The sequence below is a fragment of the Sarcophilus harrisii genome, chromosome 6 (genome assembly GCF_902635505.1).
Source record: "Sarcophilus harrisii chromosome 6, mSarHar1.11, whole genome shotgun sequence".
In the NCBI taxonomy this organism is placed as follows: domain Eukaryota; kingdom Metazoa; phylum Chordata; class Mammalia; order Dasyuromorphia; family Dasyuridae; genus Sarcophilus; species Sarcophilus harrisii.
This window is the reverse complement of record NC_045431.1, coordinates 132,958,390-132,983,699: the sequence shown is the minus strand read 5'-3', so window position 1 is coordinate 132,983,699 and position 25,310 is coordinate 132,958,390. Positions and strand designations below refer to the sequence as shown.

At 34.9% G+C, this 25,310-nt stretch overlaps 1 protein-coding gene across 1 annotated transcript in view; it reads left to right on the top strand.

Moving 5' to 3' along the window:
* Positions 1 to 22,265, top strand: part of GSTCD (glutathione S-transferase C-terminal domain containing) — a 165,162-nt gene extending 142,897 nt beyond the window's left edge. The window contains exons 9-12 of the mRNA XM_031942356.1: positions 5,419 to 5,552; positions 7,565 to 7,595; positions 14,878 to 14,947; positions 21,479 to 22,265. Coding sequence (XP_031798216.1) covers positions 5,419 to 5,552; positions 7,565 to 7,595; positions 14,878 to 14,947; positions 21,479 to 21,615 — 372 coding nt within the window. The 3' untranslated portion in view covers positions 21,616 to 22,265. The remainder of the gene's footprint in view (positions 1 to 5,418; positions 5,553 to 7,564; positions 7,596 to 14,877; positions 14,948 to 21,478) is intronic.
* The last annotated feature ends 3,045 nt before the right edge of the window (positions 22,266 to 25,310 follow it).

Genomic DNA, 25,310 nt, shown 5'->3' with positions numbered 1-25,310 from the left:
TGAGAGTAATCACATTTTCACAAAAGCTGACAATCACATGTATGGTATGCTTTAAAGTACTTGCATAGCATTATATATGTTAACTTATTGGATCCTCACAACAATCCCAGGAGGAAAAGTACTATATTATTCCTGTTTTATAGTTGAGGAAACTAAGATAAAAAGAATTTAAGGGACTTTCCCTAGTGTTACAGAGTTAGCTATTAAGTATCTTGCAGTTGGATTTGAATTCAGGTCTTGATTCCAAGTCAAATGCTATTTTGTCGTATATCCAGAAAAAGGAACAAATAGCTAGATTCTATATATATATTCTTCTTTTTTTATTATAGCTTTTTATATGCATGGGTAATTTTTCAGCATTGACAATTGCAAAACCTTTTGTTACAATTTTTCCTCTCCTTCCTCCACCCCCTCCCCAGATGGCAGGTTGACCAATACATGTTATATATATTAAAGTATATGTTAAATACAATTTATGTATACATGCCCATACAGTTATTTTGCTGTACAAAAAAAATTGGACTTTGAAATAGTGTACAATTAACCTGTGAAGGAAATCAAAAATGCAGGGGGACAAAAATAGAGGTATTAGGAATTCTATGTAGTGGTTCACACTCATTTCCCAGAGTTCTTTCGCTGGGTGTAGCTGATTCAATTCATTACTGTTCTATTGGAACTGATTTGGTTCATCTCATTGTTGAAGAGGGCCACATCTATCAGAATTTATCATCATACAGTATTGTTGAAGTATTATAATGATCTCCTGATCCTGCTCATTTCACTCAGCATCAGTTCATATAAGTCTCGCCAGGTCTTTCTGAAATTATCCTGTTGGTCATTTCTTACCAAACAATAATATTCCATAACATTCATATACCACAATTTATTCAGCCATTCTCTAATTGATGGGCATCCACTCAGTTTCCAGTTTCTGGCCACTACAAAAAGGGCTGCCACAAACATTCGTGCACATACAGGTCCCTTTCCCTTCTTTATGATCTCTTTGGGATATAAGCCCAGTAGTAACACTGCTGGATCAAAGGGTATCCACAGTTTGATAGCTTTTTGGGCATAGTTCCAAATCGCTCTCAGAATGACTGGATGTATTCACAGTTCCACCAACAATGTATCAGTGTCCCAGTTTTCCCACATTCCCTCCAACATTTCGCATTATCTTTCTCTGTTATTCTAGCCAATCTTACAAGTGTGTAGTGGTATCTCAGAATTGTCTTAATTTGCATTTCTCTGGTTAATAATGACTCGGAGCATAAATATATATTCTTCTAAGAATTACTATATAGGGTAATTCTATGCTAATGTTATGTAATAAAGTCTGAGAAAATCAACACAATGAGTTTATTTTGCTGAACTTTTTTTTTTTTTCTGTAGTCTTCACTCCATTGTTTCAAGAAATACAGAGAATTTATTTGGAAAGTAATCATAAAAACAATTTTAAAAGCAATTTTTTTTCAGCATTTCACACGTACTTTAGTATTTCCATATTTTCTCAGTGACATCAATTTTCATTTTCCCTCACTTTTTCACACCTGCCAGAAGCAGACATGACTGCTAGAAAAAGGAATCCAAATAGGGCATTTCAATGTTTCTCAAAGAACCTTGGTGTTTAATCTTAGATCCCCTTGAAGAAATTAGTAGCTACTTTTATAAAGTGTTTATTTCTTTCATGTGTAGGTCTGGCATCAAGCTAAGTAAGGCTCAGCCATGAAACCTGATACTGGAATTGTTGAAGGCCTCAATCAAATCATTCTTTGTATTTAAGTAGGTTCTGGGGCCATAAGACTTCAGGGATTTCTGGGAGAAAATTTAGCAGGAAAGGATAATTTTCTGGACTTTCCGTTTTAGTTAAGGATCCTGGGCCTAAAGCATTTAACAAGTTTGGTGAAAAAAATTATAGCCTGCAACAAAATTTTATTTACTCTTTTACCTATTACATTTTAAATATACTCAGAATCATACATTTAATCAGGTCATCTCTCAGGGCATAACTGAGTCAATTCTTGCCATGTATCTGTCTACCAAATTTGACTCTGTTTAATTTCTGCATATGTATGTAATCTTAATTCAGTCTATGACATTTTAGGATAAGTAGTGAAAAAGGGAGTTAGATTTTTAAAGTTCTTTTAATTTTTTATTACTGTCATTTCAATGGTATGCTTTTCTAATTTTATTTTACACTTAGAATCTGAATATAATTTGCTTTCAAAAAATCATTGAACTGAGATTGTTCTCATTTTTTTTTGGACCACTACATTTTGAGGATAATGGGAATTGGCTTCAGGTTTAATAGAACAAAAAACTCTGTGAGTCTTGGATTGTTTGTACAAGTAGTTCTTATTCTTCTGTTTATTCTGTTCAAACTAAGTAAACAAACTCACTTCTGTATTTCAAAAAGTGAACCTGGAAAAGAAAAAAACATATTATGGGAGTCACCAGACCAAAGTTTTCAGTTACTTTAGGAAGATCAATTTGACATCTGAAGGCATAACTTGAGGCAGGGAGACCAACCAACAGGCTATTGCAATGTCCAGGTGTTAAGGGTCTGAAAAAGCATGGTGACATTGTTAGGAGAGAGAAAGGGACACATACAAGATATATTACAAAGGTAAAAACAATAAGACTTGGCAGCTGATTAAATATAGGGATGAGAGCAGGAGTTAAAAATGAGACACTTAAGTTGCAAGTTTGGATGAGTAAAAGAATGGTGGTACCCTCTGTAGTAGTAGAAAAGTTTGAGAACGAGATGCATTTGGGAAGAAAGATAATGAATTCATTTTGGATGTTTTGAGGTTTAATTTAACCAGTAGACATGCACATACATCTCTTCCCCTGCCCCCCACTCCTGTACATACACATAGATACGCTTGGACACATCTCAAAGAAGAAACATTAACTCAATCTTATTTTCCAACATGACATTTTCATAAGGTTTGTCTGTTCAACTTTCCTTTAAAGTTAATGAGAGTTTGAACATTAGAAAGCAAAATTATAAATGAGAAGAACTTGGCACAGGGCTTATACAGCATTCAAAGTTTGTATGTAGTCTGCTGAAATAAAATGGAGAGCAAGAGTTTTCTGTATATATTCCCATGTAATAGGTATAATGCTCTGGGATTTTCAGAGTCTTCAGGACTTATTCTCCTTAGGAAATCATTTTTCTAGATTTGCTCTAATAATTATACTTTTTTCTCCACTATATATTATCTTGATAACAAAGCTTAAGATCCTTAAATAAAATATATATCATGAAAACAAATGAAACAAAAAAATAATGGTCAGAATTTGATTTTCCCTTCATAGATTATTAAGGCTCTCATTGTAAGATTTATACCCAAGTTTTATTTGTGATTTTTCAATTAATTCCTTTAAAATATCTTACATAATTGCACTAAAATTTACAATTAACAAGATCACTAGTTTACATACTGAAATTTTAACTTTTCTTCTTCAAGAATTTTCTCAAGTTTTTTCAAGTTATGTAAAATAACTTTTATGTTTGCTTTATTGGTTCCAAATGATTGAATTTTGCCCTGAAACACAGGATGTGGGGGAAGTAGGAGAGTATGATATAGTAAAAAGAGCAGTGGAATTGGACCCTGGAGGCCTGGGTATACATCTTGTTTCTCTGCTAATTACTAGTCACATAAGTCTCTCTGAGCCTTGGTTTCCTAATTTATAAAATGAGCATATTTACCTCACAGTAGTCTTATAAGGAAAAAGTGAGATTATATATTTAAACCATTTTATAATAATGCGCTATTAGGCCTATGAATTCTTGTTTCAACTATTTGCTGACTTTGAAAAGTTGTAATCTTTCAACTTGGTGCATTTTCTTTAATTATATGAATAAACCAATATGATGATGATTTCTTTAGTCCTTTAAGATTTACAAAGCATTTTACAATTTCTTTTTTTTTTTCCCCACAACTGGTTAAGATATATGCTATTATGATCCTTGTCTTATATAGATAAGTAAACAAGACTCATATGACATGCCCAGGGTTGCACAGTGAGAGTCTGTGACAAAATTAAACTCTGGAATTCCTAATCCCAAATCCAGCATTGTTACCCACTATATCATCTTACACTAACATATTTGATATTGATGAAATCCTAGATAACTAAGTGGAATTGACAGAGAAAGTCTGAAGCTGAATGTTCCCTGAGGCAGGCAGGGAAGAGCACTGATGGGATCAGCTCAATTCTAGAGTCCCATTGTGGAGGTCTTTGAAAGCCCCAAGCAATATCCAAGCAGAAAGTTGTAATGACAGACCCTCAAAATTAAATTTACCCTATAAATCTGCCCATGATCTATTCCATCTTTGCTCAATTCCTTTTCGAGGTTGACTTGCCATGGCACTGTGTCTCATAGTATCTTTCTTTTCCCTCAGTTCCCCCATTCCTCATGGTATCTTTCTCCTTGTTAGAACTAACTTTTAGGGTGCTAAACTCCTAATCCACATCTTGGTAGATTTTTGGTTATTTGTGAATTCACTAGGGAATTTGCCTTTTTCCCTTGTTAATTGTTAAAAACTCCTTTCTTTGCAAACTATATGATCTCCTGTATCTGTTTCATATTTTCCACTCCCCTTGTCCATAATTTCTTCTCATAAATAAAGCTACCTTTTGGCAAAGAGAATGCCACTGTGAATTCTTCACATTTCAAAGTAGGAATTACTACCCTGTAATAGTCTCTCTAAAATTTAATATTCTCTGTTGAGGTTTTCTTAGGGTCTCTGGAGGCAGCCTTCATTTCAGTTCAGTAATCACCACACAAGTACAGCCAGTGGTTAAAGTCCAAATCCTTTATTGTTTCCTTCAAAGTCCTATCTCCTTCACTTGGGACTAGGCTGGTTTTCTGGAGGCCTTCTGGATCTTGGTTTCAGAGGAGAAGGAAGGAGGAGAGCCTGCCACCACTTCTCTGTCTTCCCTAGTTCTGATTCTGGCCGAGTTTGTCGGAGCTTATATCTTCTCTTATCAAAGGTGTGAATCTTATAGAACTATAGTTAGTACTAAATACATGTACTGAGCTAGAGAACTGTTAAGCACCATGCTAAATAACCATTGTCTCTTATCAATTCCACTGAGTTAGCACCTTGTAAGAATCCTTGTTTCATATTCAGAGTTCTGGCCCATAACACTAGCTCAGCCTCATCATTTGGTACTGGACCTCATCAGATATAATTATTTGATAAATGATAATTTATAAAATTTATAAAATGTTCTTTGGAATGTTTCTAATAGGAAATATTTAATGAATAATCAAAATGGTTAGAGGCTTGGAGCTTCTTGAGAGGTCAGTCCTTGGGGCTAGAAATTAAAAAGCTCATCTAATCAAGTTATAAAATTAGCCCTATGAAAGAACTGAACATATCACTAAACTTTGATTTTGTTTCCTAGGTGGCTTTGCATGCTTGTGGGGTGGCCACAGACATGGTAATTGAGCACTGCACCAAGGCTCAGGCTGCCTTTATTACAAGCCCTTGCTGTTACGGTTTCATTCAGAACACCTTGAAGTTTACATTTCCAAGAAGGTAAAATCAAAGAATAAGGTCAAACAAAAACCTGGGGCTTGTTTGTTTATTTTTAAAAAGCTATCTGTCAGATTGAGGAATTGGGATTTAATATGCTGGAAATAATTTCTATATAAATTTAGAAATAAAACTAACTAGTTTTAAATCCTTCTTCCTTTAAAAAAAAAAAAAAGGTACCAGCACAATGGAAATTGGAATGGTTCTTTCATTATTTTTTGATTTGGTATGTATTTTTCTTGCTTGAAAATGCTTAGTTGTATATAAATCAAACCAACTATTATTTGCAAACAGATAAATAAATTAAATAAATAAAACAGAAGCTTTTCCAGTATGATCAAGGTTAAAATGTAGGTGTCCACTGCCAGTATTATTTGACGTAGAAGCTAGATAGACATGTTAAATGCTTTCTAGCTTTAACTATACAAGATAAACTGGTTAAAGAAATAAGGACAGGCAAAGAGGAAGTAAAATTATTCCAATTTAAAGTTATGAGTTCTTGTTACCCCATTGTCTTATCATTCCTGGACAGAGAAAATATTTTTATAAAGGGGCACTTCCAACCTTGGGCTATCTAGACAAAAGGATCTGGCTGCACTGAAGCTTGAGTAGAACACAATGGGCTTCCCCATTTTAGATTAAAATTCTTGCAAGGTTGGAGTGGAACTGACCAAAATGAGGAGAGTCTATGTAGTCTTATTATCAGTAATATCCATCTGAAGAAAATCTGAACTTTTAAAATAAGGAATTTAAAAAAAAAATTTAAAAGCTTCTGAATCTCAAGATATTGATTATTAATAATCATTTCTCACAGTCATACAACTAATAAAATGTCTTAAGTCAGGTATACAGTGCTCTCAAATGAACTGGAGAAAGAAATGGCAAATCACTCCAGTATCCTTGCCAAGAAAACTCCAAAAAATAGAACAACAAAATTTCCTGAGTCCAAACACAATGCTCTGTCTATCATGCCACCTAGCTGTGTGATTGCATGCTAATAGTAAGAAGTACCAGGATTCAGCCCTTTGACAGCAAATAAAACCCATTTTTGGTTGAACCTTATGTAATCATTATAAATCAACAAGTCACAAAATAACTTTTTTCTCTTCATCTTCATCTATAGCTGCACATCTCAATACATAGAAAGAGAACTAAAGACAAGTAAAATCATATTTTAACAATATAAGCATTTATTGTTTCATTTTCTCTTAAATATGCTGCATAATTAATAAATGTATATTGTAAAGCTTCTCAAGAACTTTATAAACAACCTATGAACTTATACATACATAAGAATGATTATGTATTCTCTGTCAGTAAATTTGAAAATTAAAGGAAGTACTCAGCAGAGCTTTCTAAAAATTATCATTAAATTTTTTCTCCTATTCTCCAAGAGTGTTTTCAAAAAAAGTTAGCTTCAATCCAAACAAAAGACTCATAATTTTGAGGACAATCATGCTTAAAGCTTTCTAAAAATTATCACTAAAATTTTTTCTTCTATTTCCATGCAAACAAAAAACTCATCATTTTGGGGAGAATCAGACTAGAAAATGCATAAATAATTATTATTGCATAACTTAGGCAGGTAGGGAAAAACCCTCAATTTCACAAGGTAAGTTAGCAAGAGTATTAATACTTACGGATATTAGATCTGCCTGAATTACTGACTTAGAACTATGACTTTTTTTGGACTGGAGCATAATAAAAATTTTAAATCATTTTTAAAAATGTTCTTTTAAAAAATGTAAACATCTATGAAAGAAATATAACAAAGACAACACATAAAAGAAATACACTAAAATGAATTAGATACTTAGCATGCTATATCTTAGCCACTTTAGACAAGATGATTACAACAAGATGATTATATGATTATAACAACTGTATAACTCTTTTCTCATGTAAACTGTTCATATAAGGCAGTTATTTCCTTGGAATTTAGTCGTTTAAACCATTTTTAATTAGCATTTTCTATTATTATTTAAAATAATGATTTATTACTTTTTCTGTTTTAGTGAACCATTCAAGGAAGTTTTATCTTACAAGGTAATAAATAATCCAAAAATGCATCATATTTTCTTTGTATAGCTTTTTTATGTTTTCCCCTATCAAGTTTATAGTAGAATAAATAATGTTTTTAGGTTTTAATTACAAATAATTCAATGTGTTAATGTTTTTGAAGATATAAAAAAGGAATATATTGGACTATTAACATAGCAATTTTGAGTCATGAAAATATGATTCAAAATCGCAGCTAATGCATTTGTATTAGTGTGACAGTGACACTTGATGCTGTTGTGCAAATTAAATTGCTTTTCTTCACACATTGCTTCTTTCTTCTTAATTTTTTTTTGTTCCTGAAATGCTCAAATTCCCCACCTTAAAACCTATGTTTGTTTGTTTTTTTCAAAGTTCAGCCTCCTCGAAGAGGCTTTTGCTGCTCTCTAATTTTTAGCACTCTGCTCACCTCCGTTATTTTTTATGCATTTGAATTATGCATTGAATTATGCATAATTTTATATGCATTTGAATATATGGCAAGTAGTTTACTTGAAGGGAATGCAAATTCCTTAAGGACAATGACTTTTGTCTTTGTGTCTGCTACATAGTCCTTGGTACTAGTAGACACTTACTTGATACTTACTAGATGGCTGGAATAAACTAACTTTTCCATTATCGTTCTTTATTAATTAATCTCTTCAGTGATGTAATTTATTTATCTAATTATTGGATTTATAATACATCTAAGTAGATGGCATCATAATGTGGTGAAATCACTTATTTTTTTAAAACCACTTTGTTGTGATCCTTTGAGATTTTGCTTTATTAATTTTACTGTAAAATTGTAATTATTATATATTATATGTCTGAATCAATGATGTCAAACAGAATTAGATCAGATCTCTGCAAGCTACAGAATGACTTAGAAAACCACTTGTTAACATGATCTATTGTATTTTCATTTATTTTGTTAAATGTTTCCCAGGTACTTTTTGATCTGGTTTAGGCCATACTTAGAGTGTTGAGCCACAGAGCTTGACATCTCAGGGTTAGGTGGCTTCTGAAATCCCTCCCAGAGTTAGGTCTCTTATGTTATACAGATAGACTTAAAATTGAAAGTCTCGTTTTTAATGGAAATTTTTAGCATTCATTGTGTTTCAATTCTTTCTGATTTGAATTTAGCATTGGATCCTGAATCTGTCCCACAGGGTGTTAATTGCTCATCAAATCTTTGTGTCTTTAAGAACCTCTGTGATTTTTCATCCAAGTAATTGGTCAAGACATTCAGCAAGACAGATCTCTCATATGCTTCATTAGACACCTTCCAACTAATATTGATCCATTAAAATCAATCAGTTGGTTGATTGGTTGTTGTCCTTCATTCTCTAAGAGGACCAAAATGACATCACTATGTTAGAATTGAGTTATAGTGTGTCTGATTGTGGCTGATCAGACCAGTATAAGCTCAGAATGTCCTGTCACAGGTCAGATACAAATAGTTTATATGAATATTTGGGGTGGCTTCACTAATTTTGTGCATCTCATGTTTCTTTTAGGCTAATTCAGTTCTGCTTTGCTCATAGAAAACACCTTGTGTTACTTTTTCTGACCACTTTGTGAGTGTTTGCCCTATGTGAGTTCTCCATAAAATAATTTTTTTTGTCATGCAGATATTTGGCATTCAAAACAATGTGGCCAACCCAACCGAGTTGTGTTTTCTGTAGTAGAGTTGGAATGCTTGGCAGTTTAGTTCAAGAAATGACCTCAGATCAGACTTTAGATCAAAAAATGATCACCTTCCAGGTGATCAGTAAGCATTTATGAAGTACCTCATGTTTTCCATAAAATGTGTTATGTCCCAAGGAGGTTCTATAGGCAAACAACATGAATACAACTGTTCAAATGTGTATACAGGATAATTTGGAGATAATCAACTGAGAGAAAGGATAAGCATTGAAGGTTTCTCATAGAAGTCAGAATTTTATCTGAGACTTGGAGGAAACTAGGAGACATAGATAAGTAGAGAGTGCATTCTAGGTCTTGGATTAGCACTGGATCTGCTCTCAGAATAACATTACAGAATTTCCATGAACGATCACTAAAAGGTGCAGTTAACTTCAGTCCTCTTTGTGAGACCTTCTTGATATGGGTGGCCCTCCTATGGTAAAGATCATGTCTCATTCCTTTTTGCTTATTCTGGGTGACTATACTGTCTAGTATATCTAGACAATTACGGTCTTTAAGTAAGTCCTCTACAAGATCAATTCATTGATGCTCCTCCAGCAAAACACTTTATTTCCTGATTCCAGGCACTCTCACTGGCTGTCCAGACAAAGCATTCAGCTATCACCTTCCTGTTCTCAGACATCCCAACTGAAGCCTAAATAGTATAATCTTAATGACCGTCTGAACTCTCCAGTTTAATATGACTTTCCTAGAATGTAGCATGCAAAGATGAGTAATCTGTAAACTAGAGATGGTCTGATGAAGTCAGAATCCCCCAATCTCAGCCTTAATACAGTCTAAGATTACTGTCATAGCTTCCTTAACTGTCATATCATAACACTGAACCATATTGAACTCCCAGGACTTTTTTAGTATAACTATTATCTATCCAGATGTCCCCATCTTATATTTATAAAGGTGATTTTTTAACCTACATTTATTTATTCCTATTAAATTCCATCTTCTTAGATTCAGTTTCATATAGTCTCAAGACTTTTAAAAATCTCTAGTGTGGTATCTATCCCTCCCAACTTTGTATAATCCATAAATTTGGTAAACATAGCATCTGTGTTTCTATCAAGTCATTAATTAAAAAAAAAGTTAAGTACCATAAGTCCAAGATCAGATTCTCTCCCAGAGACCAAAGCCAGAGTTCCATCCGTGGTTTCCATCCTGCCATCCATCCAGCTTCAAATATATGTAAAGTAACAGTCATCTAGTTCAAAAACATCTGAATTTTCTATAAGACTATGATGAAATATTGCCAGACTTTCTGAAATGTCAATAAATTATTTATACAGAGACAGAAAGACAATCAGAGAGAACATTCTGCTAATTCTTCTGTTTAGCAATGCTATCAGAAGAAATGAGGTTACTATGGCATGACCATTTTCTTTGTAATCCATGCTTCCTTTTTATATTCTCCAAGCTTCCTTCAATTATGCATTCTAGAAGTTGATCAGGAATGAAAGCCAGATTCAGTAGACAATAGCTTGAAAATCTCTTACCTGTAATGAAATTAAAGATACCTACACTTCCCCAGTTCTGAAGCATCTTTCCCATTCTCAGCAGACTTTCATTGATTACCGAAGGGTGCAGTCATGAAAGTCATTTATTTTGATAGAAAGATCGATAGATAAAGCACTTGCAAATTTTCCTTTTTTTCTCTCACCTTCAAAACTTTTAAGATTCACAATACAGTGAAAAGCTAAATGATTCCATAAAACCCACATGTCCAGCAGAGCTAGATTTAAAGCCTAACTTATAATGTTAACAAATTACCCAATGTGTTTCAGAAGGTAACATATTTTACCTAATTGGAGTCCCGTGACCCCTTTCAGGCAAGTTAACAGAACCTGGATTTAACAAGTCATTGTTCTTAAAATCTTATACTCAAGATAACCAAATCTAGCCTGCATTGGCAACAGTAAAACTATTTCCCACCATTTAAAAACTACCCAAAAGGATACATTTTGTTTTGTTTTATTTATTTATTTATTTTTTTATATAGGTTTAAACTAGTTCTCCAAAACCTTTCCCCAACTTTCAGAGCAATTAGCATAAACTCTTTTGTCCTCCAGAGTCCTTATCTCCTCAGCCCAACATAGGCCAGGCTTGAATTTGAATCAAGAAAGGTTTTATTGATCTTTCCCTTAGAAATCCTATTAGCCTGGCTTTGAAAACTGCTTCTGCCAGTCTTAAAATAGCCCAGTTTTGTTGTCATTGTTGTTGTTGTTCTTTTACTTACAAATTAGTGCAACACATTAAAAAGTTTAAAATCACAAGCAAATTTTTATACTAAGCATAGTTGCAACATTGAAATAACCAGTTCTTTTCTTTTCTTTTCTTTTTAATAATTATAACTTTTTATTGACAGAACCCATGTCTGGGTAATTTTTTACAACATTATCCCTTGCACTCACTTCTGTTCCTATTTTTCCCCTCCCTCCCTCTATCCCCTCCCCCAGATGGTAAGCAGTCCTATACATGTTAAATAGGTTATATTATATCCTATATACAATATATGTGTGCAGAACTGAACAGTTCTCTTGTTGCACAGGAAGAATTTCATTCAGAAGGTAAAAATAACCCAGGAAGAAAAACAAAAAATGCAAACAGTTTACAGTCATTTCCCAGTGTTCTTTCTTTGGGTGTAGCTGCTTCTGTCCATCATTGATCACTTGAAACTGAGTTAGATCTCTTTGTCAGAGAAATCCACTTCCATCAGAATACATCCTCATACATTATTGTTGTTGACGTATATAATGATCTCCTGGTTCTGCTCATTTCACTTAGCATCAGTTCATGTAAGTCTCTCCAAGCCTCTCTGTGAAATAACCAGTTCTTAATCATTGTTCTGAAAATTTTTAACAGAGTTTTTTTTTTAACAGACAAGTCATACAGAAACACAGAACACAAATCACTCGTAGACTGCACAATTACATTAAACAACCATTTAACACGTATAACCAGATAATGCTCAAAAGGGCGCTCAGAATCAGATCAGATGTGTTTTAGAAGACACCCAAAACAGCGTCCTGGAATGATACTATTCTCAGAATTTAATGCCTGTCAGCATTTTATTATTCTGAGAATACAGATGTTAACACAGACAGACAGAACAGGTAAACAGATCAGATTATGTCCTAAAACATCCAGACTTACTTTCCTGTGGTCTCCATCAGCAGGTGTGGCTGTGGCTGAAAACTGCTCTTTCCCAGAGACTGGATAAATCCAGAGGGCCAGCCTCTCCAGGCCAAGGACCCAGATTCTCAACCATCCCAAGGCCCAAGGTGGAGACCCAAAGGTCTCTAATCTCTAATCCTGCTCTCATATCTCCTGAGATGCCCCCCAAAACGTAATGCTGGAGAAACTGGGGCAGGGTAGAGATTAAAGAGTTTTTAATATTTTTCTTGAAAGGGAGAACTTTAGTGGAGGCAGAGCAGAATCCATTCTGCCTCCAGGGCTGAATATTGTCTCCAAGAATCCAGTGTCCAGGGCATTTATGTGAGTTCTCAATGACATATATATATATATATATATATATATATATATATATATATATATATATATATATATATATCCAAGCTACCAGGGGTAGGGGCAGAATCAGAGCACTGAGAGGGGGATGGACTATCAATCTGGTCCTGACAGGGTAGGGGGAGGCACCTGATAAGTTGGGAAGGTCTAGGGTCATGATGTCTAAAAAGAAGGTTTTTCTTTACCTGGATCATGATGATTAGGAGGGAGGGATGGTGTTGCAGGATTGAGCAGAACAATTAGGAACTGAGGTAGAACAATTCAGGGAATCTGAGGCAGGACAATAAAAGGGAACTGTGGCACAACAATTCAACCTCTGTTCAAGTGGTAGAAAGTTTTGTTCCTTTAGAAAATGCCACTGTTCTACCTAAAACAAATTATTCCATAGCATTCATTTCATTTGTCCCTCCTCTACTTCTGATCTGGCCACACATAAATTAAGAGTACTGAGCAAAATAATTAGGTCTCCATTTGCCTCTGTAGGTTTCTACTCCTTCAGCAACAAAAAGCCTCCTAAAATTATGGCACTAAGGGAAAACATTCAGTTTTTCACAGTAAAAAATAATTTTCAACCTTTATTTTAGGGTTTTTTTTTCCTCTGAGGTAGAGAAACACATAAAATTGCAGAAGACAAGAAAAAATGAGAGTTAATTATATATCTTCACTAAATTGGTAGGTGGGTGGAAGAAGGGATAGTGCAACAAAAAATATAGCAGTGATTAAACTGTCAAATAGAGATTCCTGAGGACTAGAATAGCTAATATTAAATTATTCACCAATTTTCTCTTTCCCCACTGTGACTGGGTAGAATCCCTGGACATCATTTGCACAGAATTTTGTTACTATTCTGTGGTCTAGTAGAAAGAATTGGATTTGGACACTTTAAGCTCTATAAATCTCAATTTATTTAATTACAAAATGAAGGTAATGATACTTGTACTATACCTTTAAATAATAAAGTAAAGATAAAGTGAAATCATATAAGTAAAGATGCTTTATACTGAAAGTTATATAACGTGTAAACTACTAGCATTACTGGCATTCAAAGAAAACCTTTTCTTAAGGGGGAAAAATATTCTGTCTAGTACTCCTAGAATATTGTCACAACTAACATCAGTTCTTGATTCTTCAAGGTTTCATCTGATTATCAGATTTTGGCCAATTGCCACTAGTCAGAAAAATGTACTAAAAGATAATTTCTTTTTTTCTTTCTTTTTTTTTTATTATAGTTTTTTATTTACACTTATATGCATAAGTGATTTTTCAGCATTGACATTTGCAAATCCTTTTGTTCCAACTTTTTCCCTCCTTCCCCCCACCCCTTCCCCCAGATGGCAGGTTGACCAATACATGTTAAATATGTTAAAGTATAAGTTAAATACAATATATGTATACATGTCTGAACAGTTATTTTGCTGTATAAAGAGTCGGACTTTGAAATAGTGTACAATTAGCCTGTGAAGGAATGTAGGCAGACAAAAATAGAAGGATTGTGAATTCTATGTAGTGGTTCATAGTCATCTCCCAGGGTAAAAAGATAATTTCTTATAAACTACACACTGAAGATCAGTCTCTTGGAAGCAAATATGACTGAGCACTCTTCTCAAAAAATACTGACTTTTTTTTCAGAAATCTTAATTTAAAAAAATTTTTTTACTTTATTCATAAAAACTATAAGCTTTTATTGTGTTACATAGCAGGAGGGTGGGGTGGGGTGGGGAGGTATGCCTTACTTTTAAGAAACAAAGCCTTGACCTGACTTCAGTGGTATAGAGAATTATAAAGTAAAGATATTCCCTCACAGTGCAGGTCAGCACCTTTTCTGTAATTTAAAGTCAAAAAGATGATTAGAAGTCCTGAGAAGTTAAAGGACTTACCTGAGGTCAAAGACTCAGGATATGTCAGAAATGAGACTTAAACCTAAGTCTTGAGAGCTAATCCAGTGCTGTCCATTAGGCCATGCATCCTCTCACTAAAAACAAACAAATTAAAAAAAAAAAAAAAAACTTCTTTGAAACAGCTGCTTGAAATAAGTCCTTATTCTATTGCGTTTTTCTTTTAGGAACACATGATTCTTTGCAGATTTGCAGATCAAACAGCTGTCCAGCTACCTCTAGAACGAAGACAAATAGGTATGTATTTTCATGGACCAACTGTTGTGAAACTGATACACTGACTTAATAATGGGAGAAAATGGATTCAGCATGGTACTAAAGGTCATTTTTTCCCATAGGTCTTTTCTGAGAATTAAGAATATATTGTAATACATATATATATGTGTATATATATATATATATATATATATATATATATATATCATTTTTTCTTTCAAACTTTATAAACTTTTGTTAGATTTCATTCTTTTTTTAATCCTGAGTTAAGAATGATGAAACGTTTGTATTAGCTTTTATCTATTCAATAATAATGATATAATACTTCTTTTTGCCATTTAAATGACAAGCTTTAAGGTCACTCCAAGAACATTAAAGAAGAAAATAATGATGGGAAAGTCTATATAGCCAAGTATATGAATTTTTTAAAAAAGTATAGTGATACAAGAGAAAAAATAATAATAGCTGGCATTTATTAGACATCTGTGGCTTACAATGCCCTTTATATGCATTATCTCATTCCAATATCAATTCCAGTGGGGGGGAGGGGACATTCTGCAAATGACCTTCAAATGTAAAATAAAAGAAATTCAAATAACTCTTACTTCCACACTCCCTGGAAAGAATGGAAAGAAAAGAAATAGTAGGTTTAAGAGAACAAAAGAGTTCAAGATGCATTACACACAAGATGATATACCTTGCAAATCTGAATCTAATCAATGAAGAAAGATCAACTTTCAGTGAAAAAATTATTCCTATACAAAAAGAGAGTTAAAAAATACAGCAACTAAGAAAGAGACAAGCAAGTAACAAAATAAATTACCCCAAGGAAAAAAAATGAAAAGAAACTAGACTGAGAAAGATACCTATAAGGTTAAAAACAAAAACAAAAAAATTATTACAAAAGGACCATTAAGAAATTTTCTTTTTGAAAGTACACAAGAAAGCAGAGATGAAAAAAATTAAATTGAAAAAGTAATGCTGGAGGAACATACCTAAAACACAATGGACTAAAACCTTAACAACATCTTGGCTACAGTGTTTTGGGAAAGATTAAAACTTCAGAATGGCAAAACTCATAAAAGGAGCAGAGAAAAAGATCAAAGATGGTGGATGATGCACCTTAAATCAATGGTAAAAAATAAAGGGAAAATTATTACTGTGGCCTCTCAGAAAGAAGAGCATATGAGGTGGTAAAGTATGGCATTGAAACAGAAACAAAGGCTGAAGTCTCAATTCATTAATCAAAGGGCATCTCATTGAAAATTCCCCTGGAAAGGGAAAGGAAAGAAGTAAATTAGCACTTATTAATTTCATTTATTTATGACTGTGTGCCAGGCATTGTGCTAAGTGCCTAACAAATATTGTCTCTTTTAATCTTCAGGGGTAGGTACTAACTATTATCCCTTTTTTACAGTTGAGCTATTAAGTATCTAAGGTCACATTTGAACTCAAATCTTCTTGACTTCAAGCTCAGGGTTCCCTCCACTACACCATCTCCCAGTTTCTCCTCCTGGGGAAAAAAAAGGCATTTATTTGGAAAAGCTGCTCTGGAGAGTGGGATGGCGAGTTGATTAAGGAGGTATTATAAGATTGCCTAGCAACAATGAAAGCACAGTTGAGTTGTGTAACAAATATGTAATGAACTTGGTCAGAATGATTGCAAAATTTTTTTCCTCCAATCAATAAGAAGTATATAGGACCAAAGGCAATAGATGGTGAAAGTTATCCAAGGTTGGGGCTTGGCAGGGCACAATCAATCAAGAGGGTCAGGGATTCAAGAGGATAAGGTAAAGGTTAACTGTTTCAACAAAGAGTTCAAAATAGAGAAAAGGAAAACAGTGACTAGTACAGAGGAGACAGTCTAGGAGAAAACTGAAAGATTGGAGATCACAGTGTGGACAGAGTGGGTTTGGTGAAGAAAACCAATGGATTATGATTTTAAAAAAAAGAATTTGGAGATTCATGAACATGAGAGTAGGCATTTGTAGGTTGAGATTGGAAGTAATGATGAAATAATGAAGTACCTTTGTGTGTGGTGGGCATGAGGAAAAGTAGTTTATGGGAGATGAGAAGATTGAGGAACTGAGTAGTTGAGTGAGAGAAGAGTCAGTATGAATATCGAAGTCTCCAAGTATGAGGGCATAAGTTGAGAGAGAGAAAAATTGTGAGCTGGGTACTTGACTCATTAAGGAAGGAAGGGGAGTGCCTTGGGGGTTTGTAACAGCTACCAGGATTTTAATTGCATAGTAGATATGAGTTGCGAATGCCAAATGAAAAGTTACTGAGTGAAGGAGCAAGAAGGAAAACATGGAAACGGGGAGCACATTGGGCCAAGTGAATGAAAGTGCAGCCAGTAGTGGAAAGATTGGCCTGGGAATCTTATGTTATTGGAAGAAAAGAATAAGGTTTTGCCCTTAATAAACATTGGTTGAAATTGATAGACTAACTAATAACTAAAAGATGGAAGGAATGAAAGAGAAAAGCTTAAAATGAAGTAAGTTGATTGCCTTTGAAACAAGCATTTCCAAAGGTCACAATGAAAGGAGATGGAATTTGCCTTTCATCTTGTATTGCACTTGTTTCTAGCCCAATTTCCAGCCTCCTTTGGGATGAACATTCTCACATCTGGTCATATTCTATACATCCAATAATTGTGAGTTCCTGAAGGTCATCATCCAAATCTCATTCGCTATCACCTACTACTCAATTCTTATTTCTGTGCCCTTCATACTTCCCATGCCAAAATTTCAACCAAATTCCATCCCCTACTTTCATTGTGACCTTGGAATGTTTGTTTCAAAAGCAACAAACTTACTTCATTTTAAGACATATAAAGCAGGAGATGGAAGATGCCTGATTTGTTGATCTTTCTTCCACAAGTCTCTCCTCACAGCTATTCATCCTCCATTCAGCTGTTCCTCTTAAAGCACATGATCTAACTTTATCATCACACCACATCCGTGTCTATTTAATAAACTTCATTTGCTCTCTATTACACCCAGAATCAAATAAAAAATAGCTTCCCCCCCCCCCATTTCCTATCATTTCCCACCATCCATATTCTTGCACTTATCTCCTGTCATACTGGATTCCTTGCTATTCTTCAAGCAAGAAGTCAAGCAAAGCACTTAATCTGCAAACTCATTTTCAATGGCTCCTCCAAGCCTGGACGCCCTAACTCCTCATCTCTGTCTCCTGACTTCCCTGGCTTCAAGTCTCTGCTGAAAATCTCCCCTTATAAAGGAAGATTTTCCCAATACCCCTCAATGTTAGTGCCTTCTGTCTAATGCTTATTTCCAATTTATCCTGTATCTATCTTGTTGTGCATAGTTGTTTACAAATTATCTGCTCCATTGGACTATGATCTCACAAGTGCTGTCTTTTATCTTTCTTTTTATCCCCAGTATTTAGCACTTGGCCCATAGTAGGCACTTAATAAATGTAATGTAATGGTCTAGGTAGCTTTCTGGAGGTCTTGGGAGCAGCCTTCTTTCAGCAGAATATTCACCTCGAGAATAATTGGGGATAACATCCAAAATCTTTATTATCTCCTTGGAAGCCTGTTATTATCTCCTTTGCCTGGGGCCTAGCTCCAGTCTGGAGGTCCTCTGGAATGGTCTTGGTTTCAGTGGAGGAGGCCACCAGGAGGCAGGAGAGCCACCGAGAGGGTCTTTATCTTAAAGTCTGTCTCTCCTCCCAGATTTCTTAGCTCTTATATACTCTATTATAAGTACACCATGGTAGGTGTCAATCTTATAGAATAGGTGTCAACTTGTAGAATTATATACTAAGTACTAGAGGATCATTATCTTAATTCTACTGAGTTAGCATCTTGTTTTAGGATTAAATCAATCATACTGTACTAGAGAATTCACAAGCTAAACTAGATAATCATTGCCTTATCCCACTGATAAGTGGGATTCCACTTAGTTAATTCCTTGTGTAGGATTAAATCAGTCATACTGAGTTCTTGTCCTTTACAAATATTAATTGATTGACACACTCACCCCACTCTTTTGTAAAGATAAGAGGTCCGTGGATGTGGTACATTGCCTATATTTTCATACTTTTATAATGTATTGATCAGTTTTACTGATTTTTTTCTCTTATTCTTCAGATTATTTGCTTTATAGGATTACTATGTGTGAGAGGATAGAGATAATTCTAGAAGAAATTTTGATGTCAATAAAAATTTATTTTTAAAAGATATTTTGAGAGAAAAAAATGACAGCTGAACAGCTGTTGATGTAAAGATGAGATGGATAAAAATGGGATTTGACCTTTTATATAACCTTTCCTTTTCTTCAATCACAAGCTTTTTCGGGTCTGTTCTGGGGTTTTTTTTAACTGTACAAAACATACAATTTTTATGTACTGAATCCCTAAATGCACATTTCCTTGGATAGAAGGAAAAATCAACTTACTGCCAACTCCAGTTTATCCTAGATTTTCTCAACCTTTGTTTTTGTGGTTAGACTACTCTATTGAAGACCTTTGCTATGGCATCTATCTTCACATTTGAAATTGTTTAAATGGTTAATGGTTGATTTTTTTTTCCTCCAAAAATTGATATAGCAGGGAAACTGAGTCTAGCTTCATATTAATGCTTCCTCTCCTGACTCTCAATAGATGGTCAGTTGCTTGTTTTTAATTGCCTTTTCATATTGTTCTGAGAGAAAAATGAGGAATTTTTAGTGGGCAAAAATTCTGCTTTTCCTTTAGTTTTCAGAGGTTTTATAAAAATACTTCTTAATCAGCAAAAACCACTGTAGATGTAATTGTATATTTCAGTATCCTTCCCCCCTAAAATTGGATAAATTTCAATATAACTAGTGACATTTTTTTCCAAGAAGATAGCTTATAATTTGAATTTAGATCAGTTGAAGATTTTTTTTAAAGCCACCACTTAAAAAAAAAAAAAAACACGCAAACCTCCAAAACCATTTATTTTATTTTATTTTTTCTACAAGCCACTTCTGAAAACACATTTGGAGATATCCAAATAAAGGAATTTGAGTTCTCTACTTGCCAGTCTGGTTTCTGGGCTTTGGAATGAAAGTTGAGTAGAGCTTTCTTAGAAGGGTGTGACAGATTTTCTCCTAACTTACAGTAAATCTTCTTAAAATTTAATTTTTTTAAAAGGAAAAATGTTACATGAAACATAAATCCACCTGAAGATTATGTAGATTCCAAGTTGGAAGGGTTACCAGAGAGAATTAGGTAAAAGCTAATAACCCAAGCCCCAAGGAAGTTGTCTTGTTCAAGCTCCCAAAGGTAATAATTACAGTTATATTGAAATCCATGACCTCTGGCCCCAATCCTACTGCTATTTTTTTTTAATTGCCAGGTCAGGATTATGGATTTTTGTCAAACATTGACCTTAAAAAATTTATTATTATTCTTTTGAAACCAGAAAGCAAGCTAACAAGAATTTATTAAGCACTTATGTTCCTGAAACTACTAAATATTGGGGATACATTTAGCATACATATGAGCAAAAAAGAATAACAACTCTTGCCTTCAAGGAACTTATATTCTTACAGGAGAAATAAACATAAAAGAGAACTGAATGGAGTGGGGAGGCAAATGGCGGCAGAGTACAAAAAGTCAGAAACACAGCCAGGATTGGAATCAAGCATGGCTGGCCCCCATAAGGATTCAGTAATGGTAGAAGAGAGCAGACATGATGAGGGAATGTTCTAGGGTGAAAAGATCCTTTGCATTGAGAGAAATTTCAAAGTCTTATGCTAAATGTAGCTCAGTCTATTAATAAAGTCAGTGGCTTTTTTTTTTTATTTCCACCTCTTTTTATATGGGATTTATTCTGTCTTTCTTCTATACATATGACTATATTAACGGCGTTGGAGTGAATAGAGCTCTGCCCTTGGAATCTGGAAGACCTGAGTTCAAATATTGCCTCAGACATGTATTAATTTGTGACCCTGTTAAATCACTACCTCATTTTCATAATCTGTAAAATAAAGAGTTGCACTCAATTTTCTAAAGGACCTTTCAACTCTATTTATGAACATATAACTTAAATCTTTGTACCAGAATATTTTTAGAATATCTTAATTACTTTGAATCTCTTTAAGACTGATCTTATAGACAAAAAGAGATTTGCATTATATTTCACAGTGTTACAGATTAAGTATCTTCAAGAGAATTGCAGAAGGAGATAGTATTTAAAAATACAACTGAAGATCATACTTAAAAAAAAAAAAAGCTAATATTGTTGATGCCTTTAAAATGTTTATATTCCTGTTCTTTTAAATAAGCAAAAGTAGAATTAAAGATAAATCTTTCAAAAACCATGACGCCGTGATATTCTCCCTTTACATTTAAACAGGAAGTAACCAGATAAAAGAATTTGGCTAGCTGGAAGATATGAAGGGGAGAGGGAAGAGGGAATGGGATCTACTATCCTCCTAATTCAGAATTTGAAGAATGATGTCAAATTCTATTGATTTTTTTTTTATTCTTCATGTATACCTAGAATTACCATGCCTTTGTTGATGGATTTATCATGACTCTTCTGTTGTGTTTTAGGCAAGCAGTGCATGTGCCTTGTGGATCTGGATCGGGCCTGGGCTGCAGAAAAGTGTGGCTATTCTGTCCAAGTGGTATCCATGGAGCCTGAAAGTTGTTCTCCAAAAAATAACATGATAGTGGGTATCCCTATTTAGGCCAGGCTATTATTCCCTTTTCATTTTTTAGTCATCATAAAAATCCAGTCATTAAGAACCTCCTGATCAATCTGGGAAGATCCTACAGACATCTTGAACCCATCATCTTTTGAAAAGAAAGCATTGAGAGAAATCTACAAAGCCAAGCTTTGCAAAACATTACAAGTTTTTATGGCATGTGATTAGGTTGCTGCTGGTTCTCAGGTGAGAATCCCCAGCAGTGTCGTCCTCCTGCTGAGGAGTGTTCACTTAGCTGTCTTTCAAAAATCTGTCCCTGGACTGGAAGGATGATTTCCTTCTTAGCACAGAAGTTTTCCTCCTGGCGTTGCTCATTTGACATCACTGCTCAGAATTCTTTGTGCCTTTTTTTTTTTTTTTTTTTTAAAGAGATGTTTTTAAAAAGATTTTTACATGGGCAAGTAAAGCTGGGCCTCTAACAAAAACTAATCTTTATTTTTAAACAATTTTACTTCCTCTATTCAAAAAATTTTAATCATGTCTTGAGTTTATGGGTTGATTATTTAGACCTTTCATATATTTTGGGTCTTGAGTATGATTTGGTAGAAAAAAATACTTCTATTCTCTCCCCCTCTTTCTCCTTCTCTGTCCCCCTCTCTCCTTCCCCTCTCCCTCTCTCTCTTCCCTCTCTTCCTGTTTCCCTCTCCCCCCCCCCCCTGTGTGTGTATGTCATACACACACACACACACACACACACACACGGTTTTTTTGGGGGGAAGGGTTGGGGGAGTTGTTATTTGCTTTACCAAATCTATTAATTTGTTGTTTTAGTAAATTTCTATTGAGGAACTTCCCTCTGCCTATGCAGAAGGGCACCAGCTTTGCATTTATGCTCTTCAGGAGTTCCAGGAGCATGAAGACTCACGGATTTGTTCAGGGGTATATTGCCAGTAATATATCAGAGTTAAGAGAGAAAGCCATCTCCTCTGGTTTGCCACACTGCCTTTTTTTTTTTTTCCTGCTGTAATTTCAACATACCAATCTCTTCACTCTTCATTTAAAAGTTTTTGGAAAGATAGGATGTGTGTGTGTGTGTGTGTGTGTGTGTGTGTAAATCTTCCAATAGATGACTTGAAATAGATTAAGACTTAATTGTAAGATATCAATTAATGCATGGATTCACTACTGCAGAAGAAAAAGATTCATGGAGAGAGAAATTGTTGATTTGGTTGCATTAGTTTTGTCATTAAAAGTTAACATTTTTGTTATTTTTTTCTTGGCTAAATTATAATCACAGTTTATTGTTTTTCTGGGTATCTTTGTGTGTAATTTGGGAGTTTAATTTTTTGTATATTTAAGAATTTCTTAACTTCTCAACATTATAACCCTCCCAATTTTTACCCATTAACCACAGTTTTAGGGCAGATAGCATATTCTTCATCTCCTCTCATGCTGCCAAATTCTCCAAACTCTAGCTTGTGCAATAATTCCATTTTAGAAAAAAAGTAACTTCATTGCTTTCTCAATGTTTTTATTTGTGGGGGGGGGGGGAGAGAACAAAACAGTGAATAAAAAAAGAGTTTTTTTTTTTCCCTTGCACATAAGGAATATATTTTTAAGCCATTATGATGTGCATTATAATATGAATTTAGAACTGAAAGGGGCTTTGAAGGTCACTTAATCCAACTCTTTCATTTTGCATATGAGAAAACAAACTCTCAGAGATTAAACAAGTAACTTGCCCAGGTTTTCCAAATAATTATTGGTAAAGTCTAGATTTGAATTATCCTGATATTCTGACTCTAAATCCAACATTCTTTCCACCATACCATATGTTTCAAAGGAAAACTACTAACTTTGATCCCTAGAGATCATGAAGAAGAGAGGTAGATAAATAAACATAAGTCTTCTGTGGTTTATTATGTAGTCATCTGCCTAAAGGCAAAGAAATCTGTCTCAAAACTGATTTTTTGAAGGTCATTTCCAAAGTGATGTAATAAATATGTGGTTAACCTGTTTCCAGATCTAGCCAATACATTCATGGTGAAGTGGAAAAAAGAGAGAGAAAAAAATCTGACTCAATTTAAATCAGAGAACCTGGGTTCAAATCCTGTCCTTGATATTTATAATCTGTATGACCTCAGCTCAAGTCTCTCTGATACCCTCTCTGAGATTGTTTCCATATCTATATTGTAAATTGAGATTCCTTCCAAATGTAGGCCTAGATACCACCCCAAGTGGCCCATTTGTTTTGTTCAAGACCATCCCATAGCCTTTTATTCCCACCCACTTCTATCTCTTTCTTTGGGTAGGATAGGGAGGTTTGGGTCCTGTGACATGTAAACACTTCTAGGCTAGTTCCACTGAAACATTAAGATTCGAGTTCTAAGGTTAGTTGGATTGGGAGGTATTCTTGTCAGAGCCACAGGAATTTTCACCCCCCCCCCCCCCCCCCCCCCCCCCCCCCCCCGGCCCCCCCCCCCCCCCCCCCCCCCCGAGAGTATGTGAGGACACAAGGGTCCGAATTGCTGATAAGGAACACCTGGTAGCTCTGGGTGAGAAGGAACCAGCGTACTCCAGGTGAATACAGAAGCATGGGGCAGGAACACTGGTGGCTGCAGGAACTTACAGGAGGGCAGTGTCCACAATCTTCCCTTAATGGGCAATTCCCTCAAGCTTTCCCAGTCACCAAGGCTGGGTGCTCGCTCCCACGCTGATGCTTTGGGCAAGGTCGTCAGATGTCCTGGTTGAGGGCAAAGGCCACCCCACTGATGGTGAGTTATTTGTCTTTAAAAGCTGATGAGCCAAGATGACAGTGGAGGGGGTGATCACAGGACTTCTGTGATTGGGGCTGGATGCAACCTCTGAAGCTGGAATTCAGCAGAGTATGGCTCGGCTCTCTGCTGCTCCTGCTCATTTAGACCTGACAATTAACACCAAGAGAACAGGGGTTCTCCCCCAGCCAGTGGCACTCTGTGGAGAAACCATCGCTTTTGGCAAAGGAGAAATGTTAAATGCTGGGGATAGGTCCTCTTGCCTCAGCAGTGCACTTCCAGAGGCACTCTCATCACAGGACTAGAGGTGATTACACTAACAAGTTCTGAATTTTAAAAGGAAGCAAAGGTGAAAGAACCAATCATAGAAAATTACTCTGGGAATAGGGAAGACCAGAATTCATCTTCAAGGGAGGATACTAAAATTTAAAAAAAAAAAAAATCCTCTCCTACCCCAAAGAGTAACCTGCCCAGAAAGAATTCATAGAACTCAAGATGTTTAAAAATTGAATGAGAGACATTGAAGGAAAATTTTTAAAAGAATAAGAAATATAAGATTATGAAAAAAAGTTCTACTAACTAGAAAAAGTCTTAAAGAAGAAAACGACTCCTTAAAAACTAGAATTAGGCAAGAGGAAGTGAGTAAAGTTATATATATAAAGTTCAGCTATGCTGAACATAGCATGTGCTGATTTATATTCAGTCTCCTTAGCTCTTTTTTTCTGGATGCTGTAAAGAATTGGAACTCTCGAGAAGTATTACTTGAAACAAGGTGTTAATTCAGTGGAACTGATGAGATCATGCTTCTCTAGTTCACATACAAACTTAGTACTTAGCATGGTGATGTAATGGTTCTCTAAGCTCATACATAATCAGTATGCTGTAATGATGTAATTACAATAAGGTACATAAGGGCTAAGAAGGACTGGAAGAGAGACATTCTATCTTTGACCATCCTCGTGG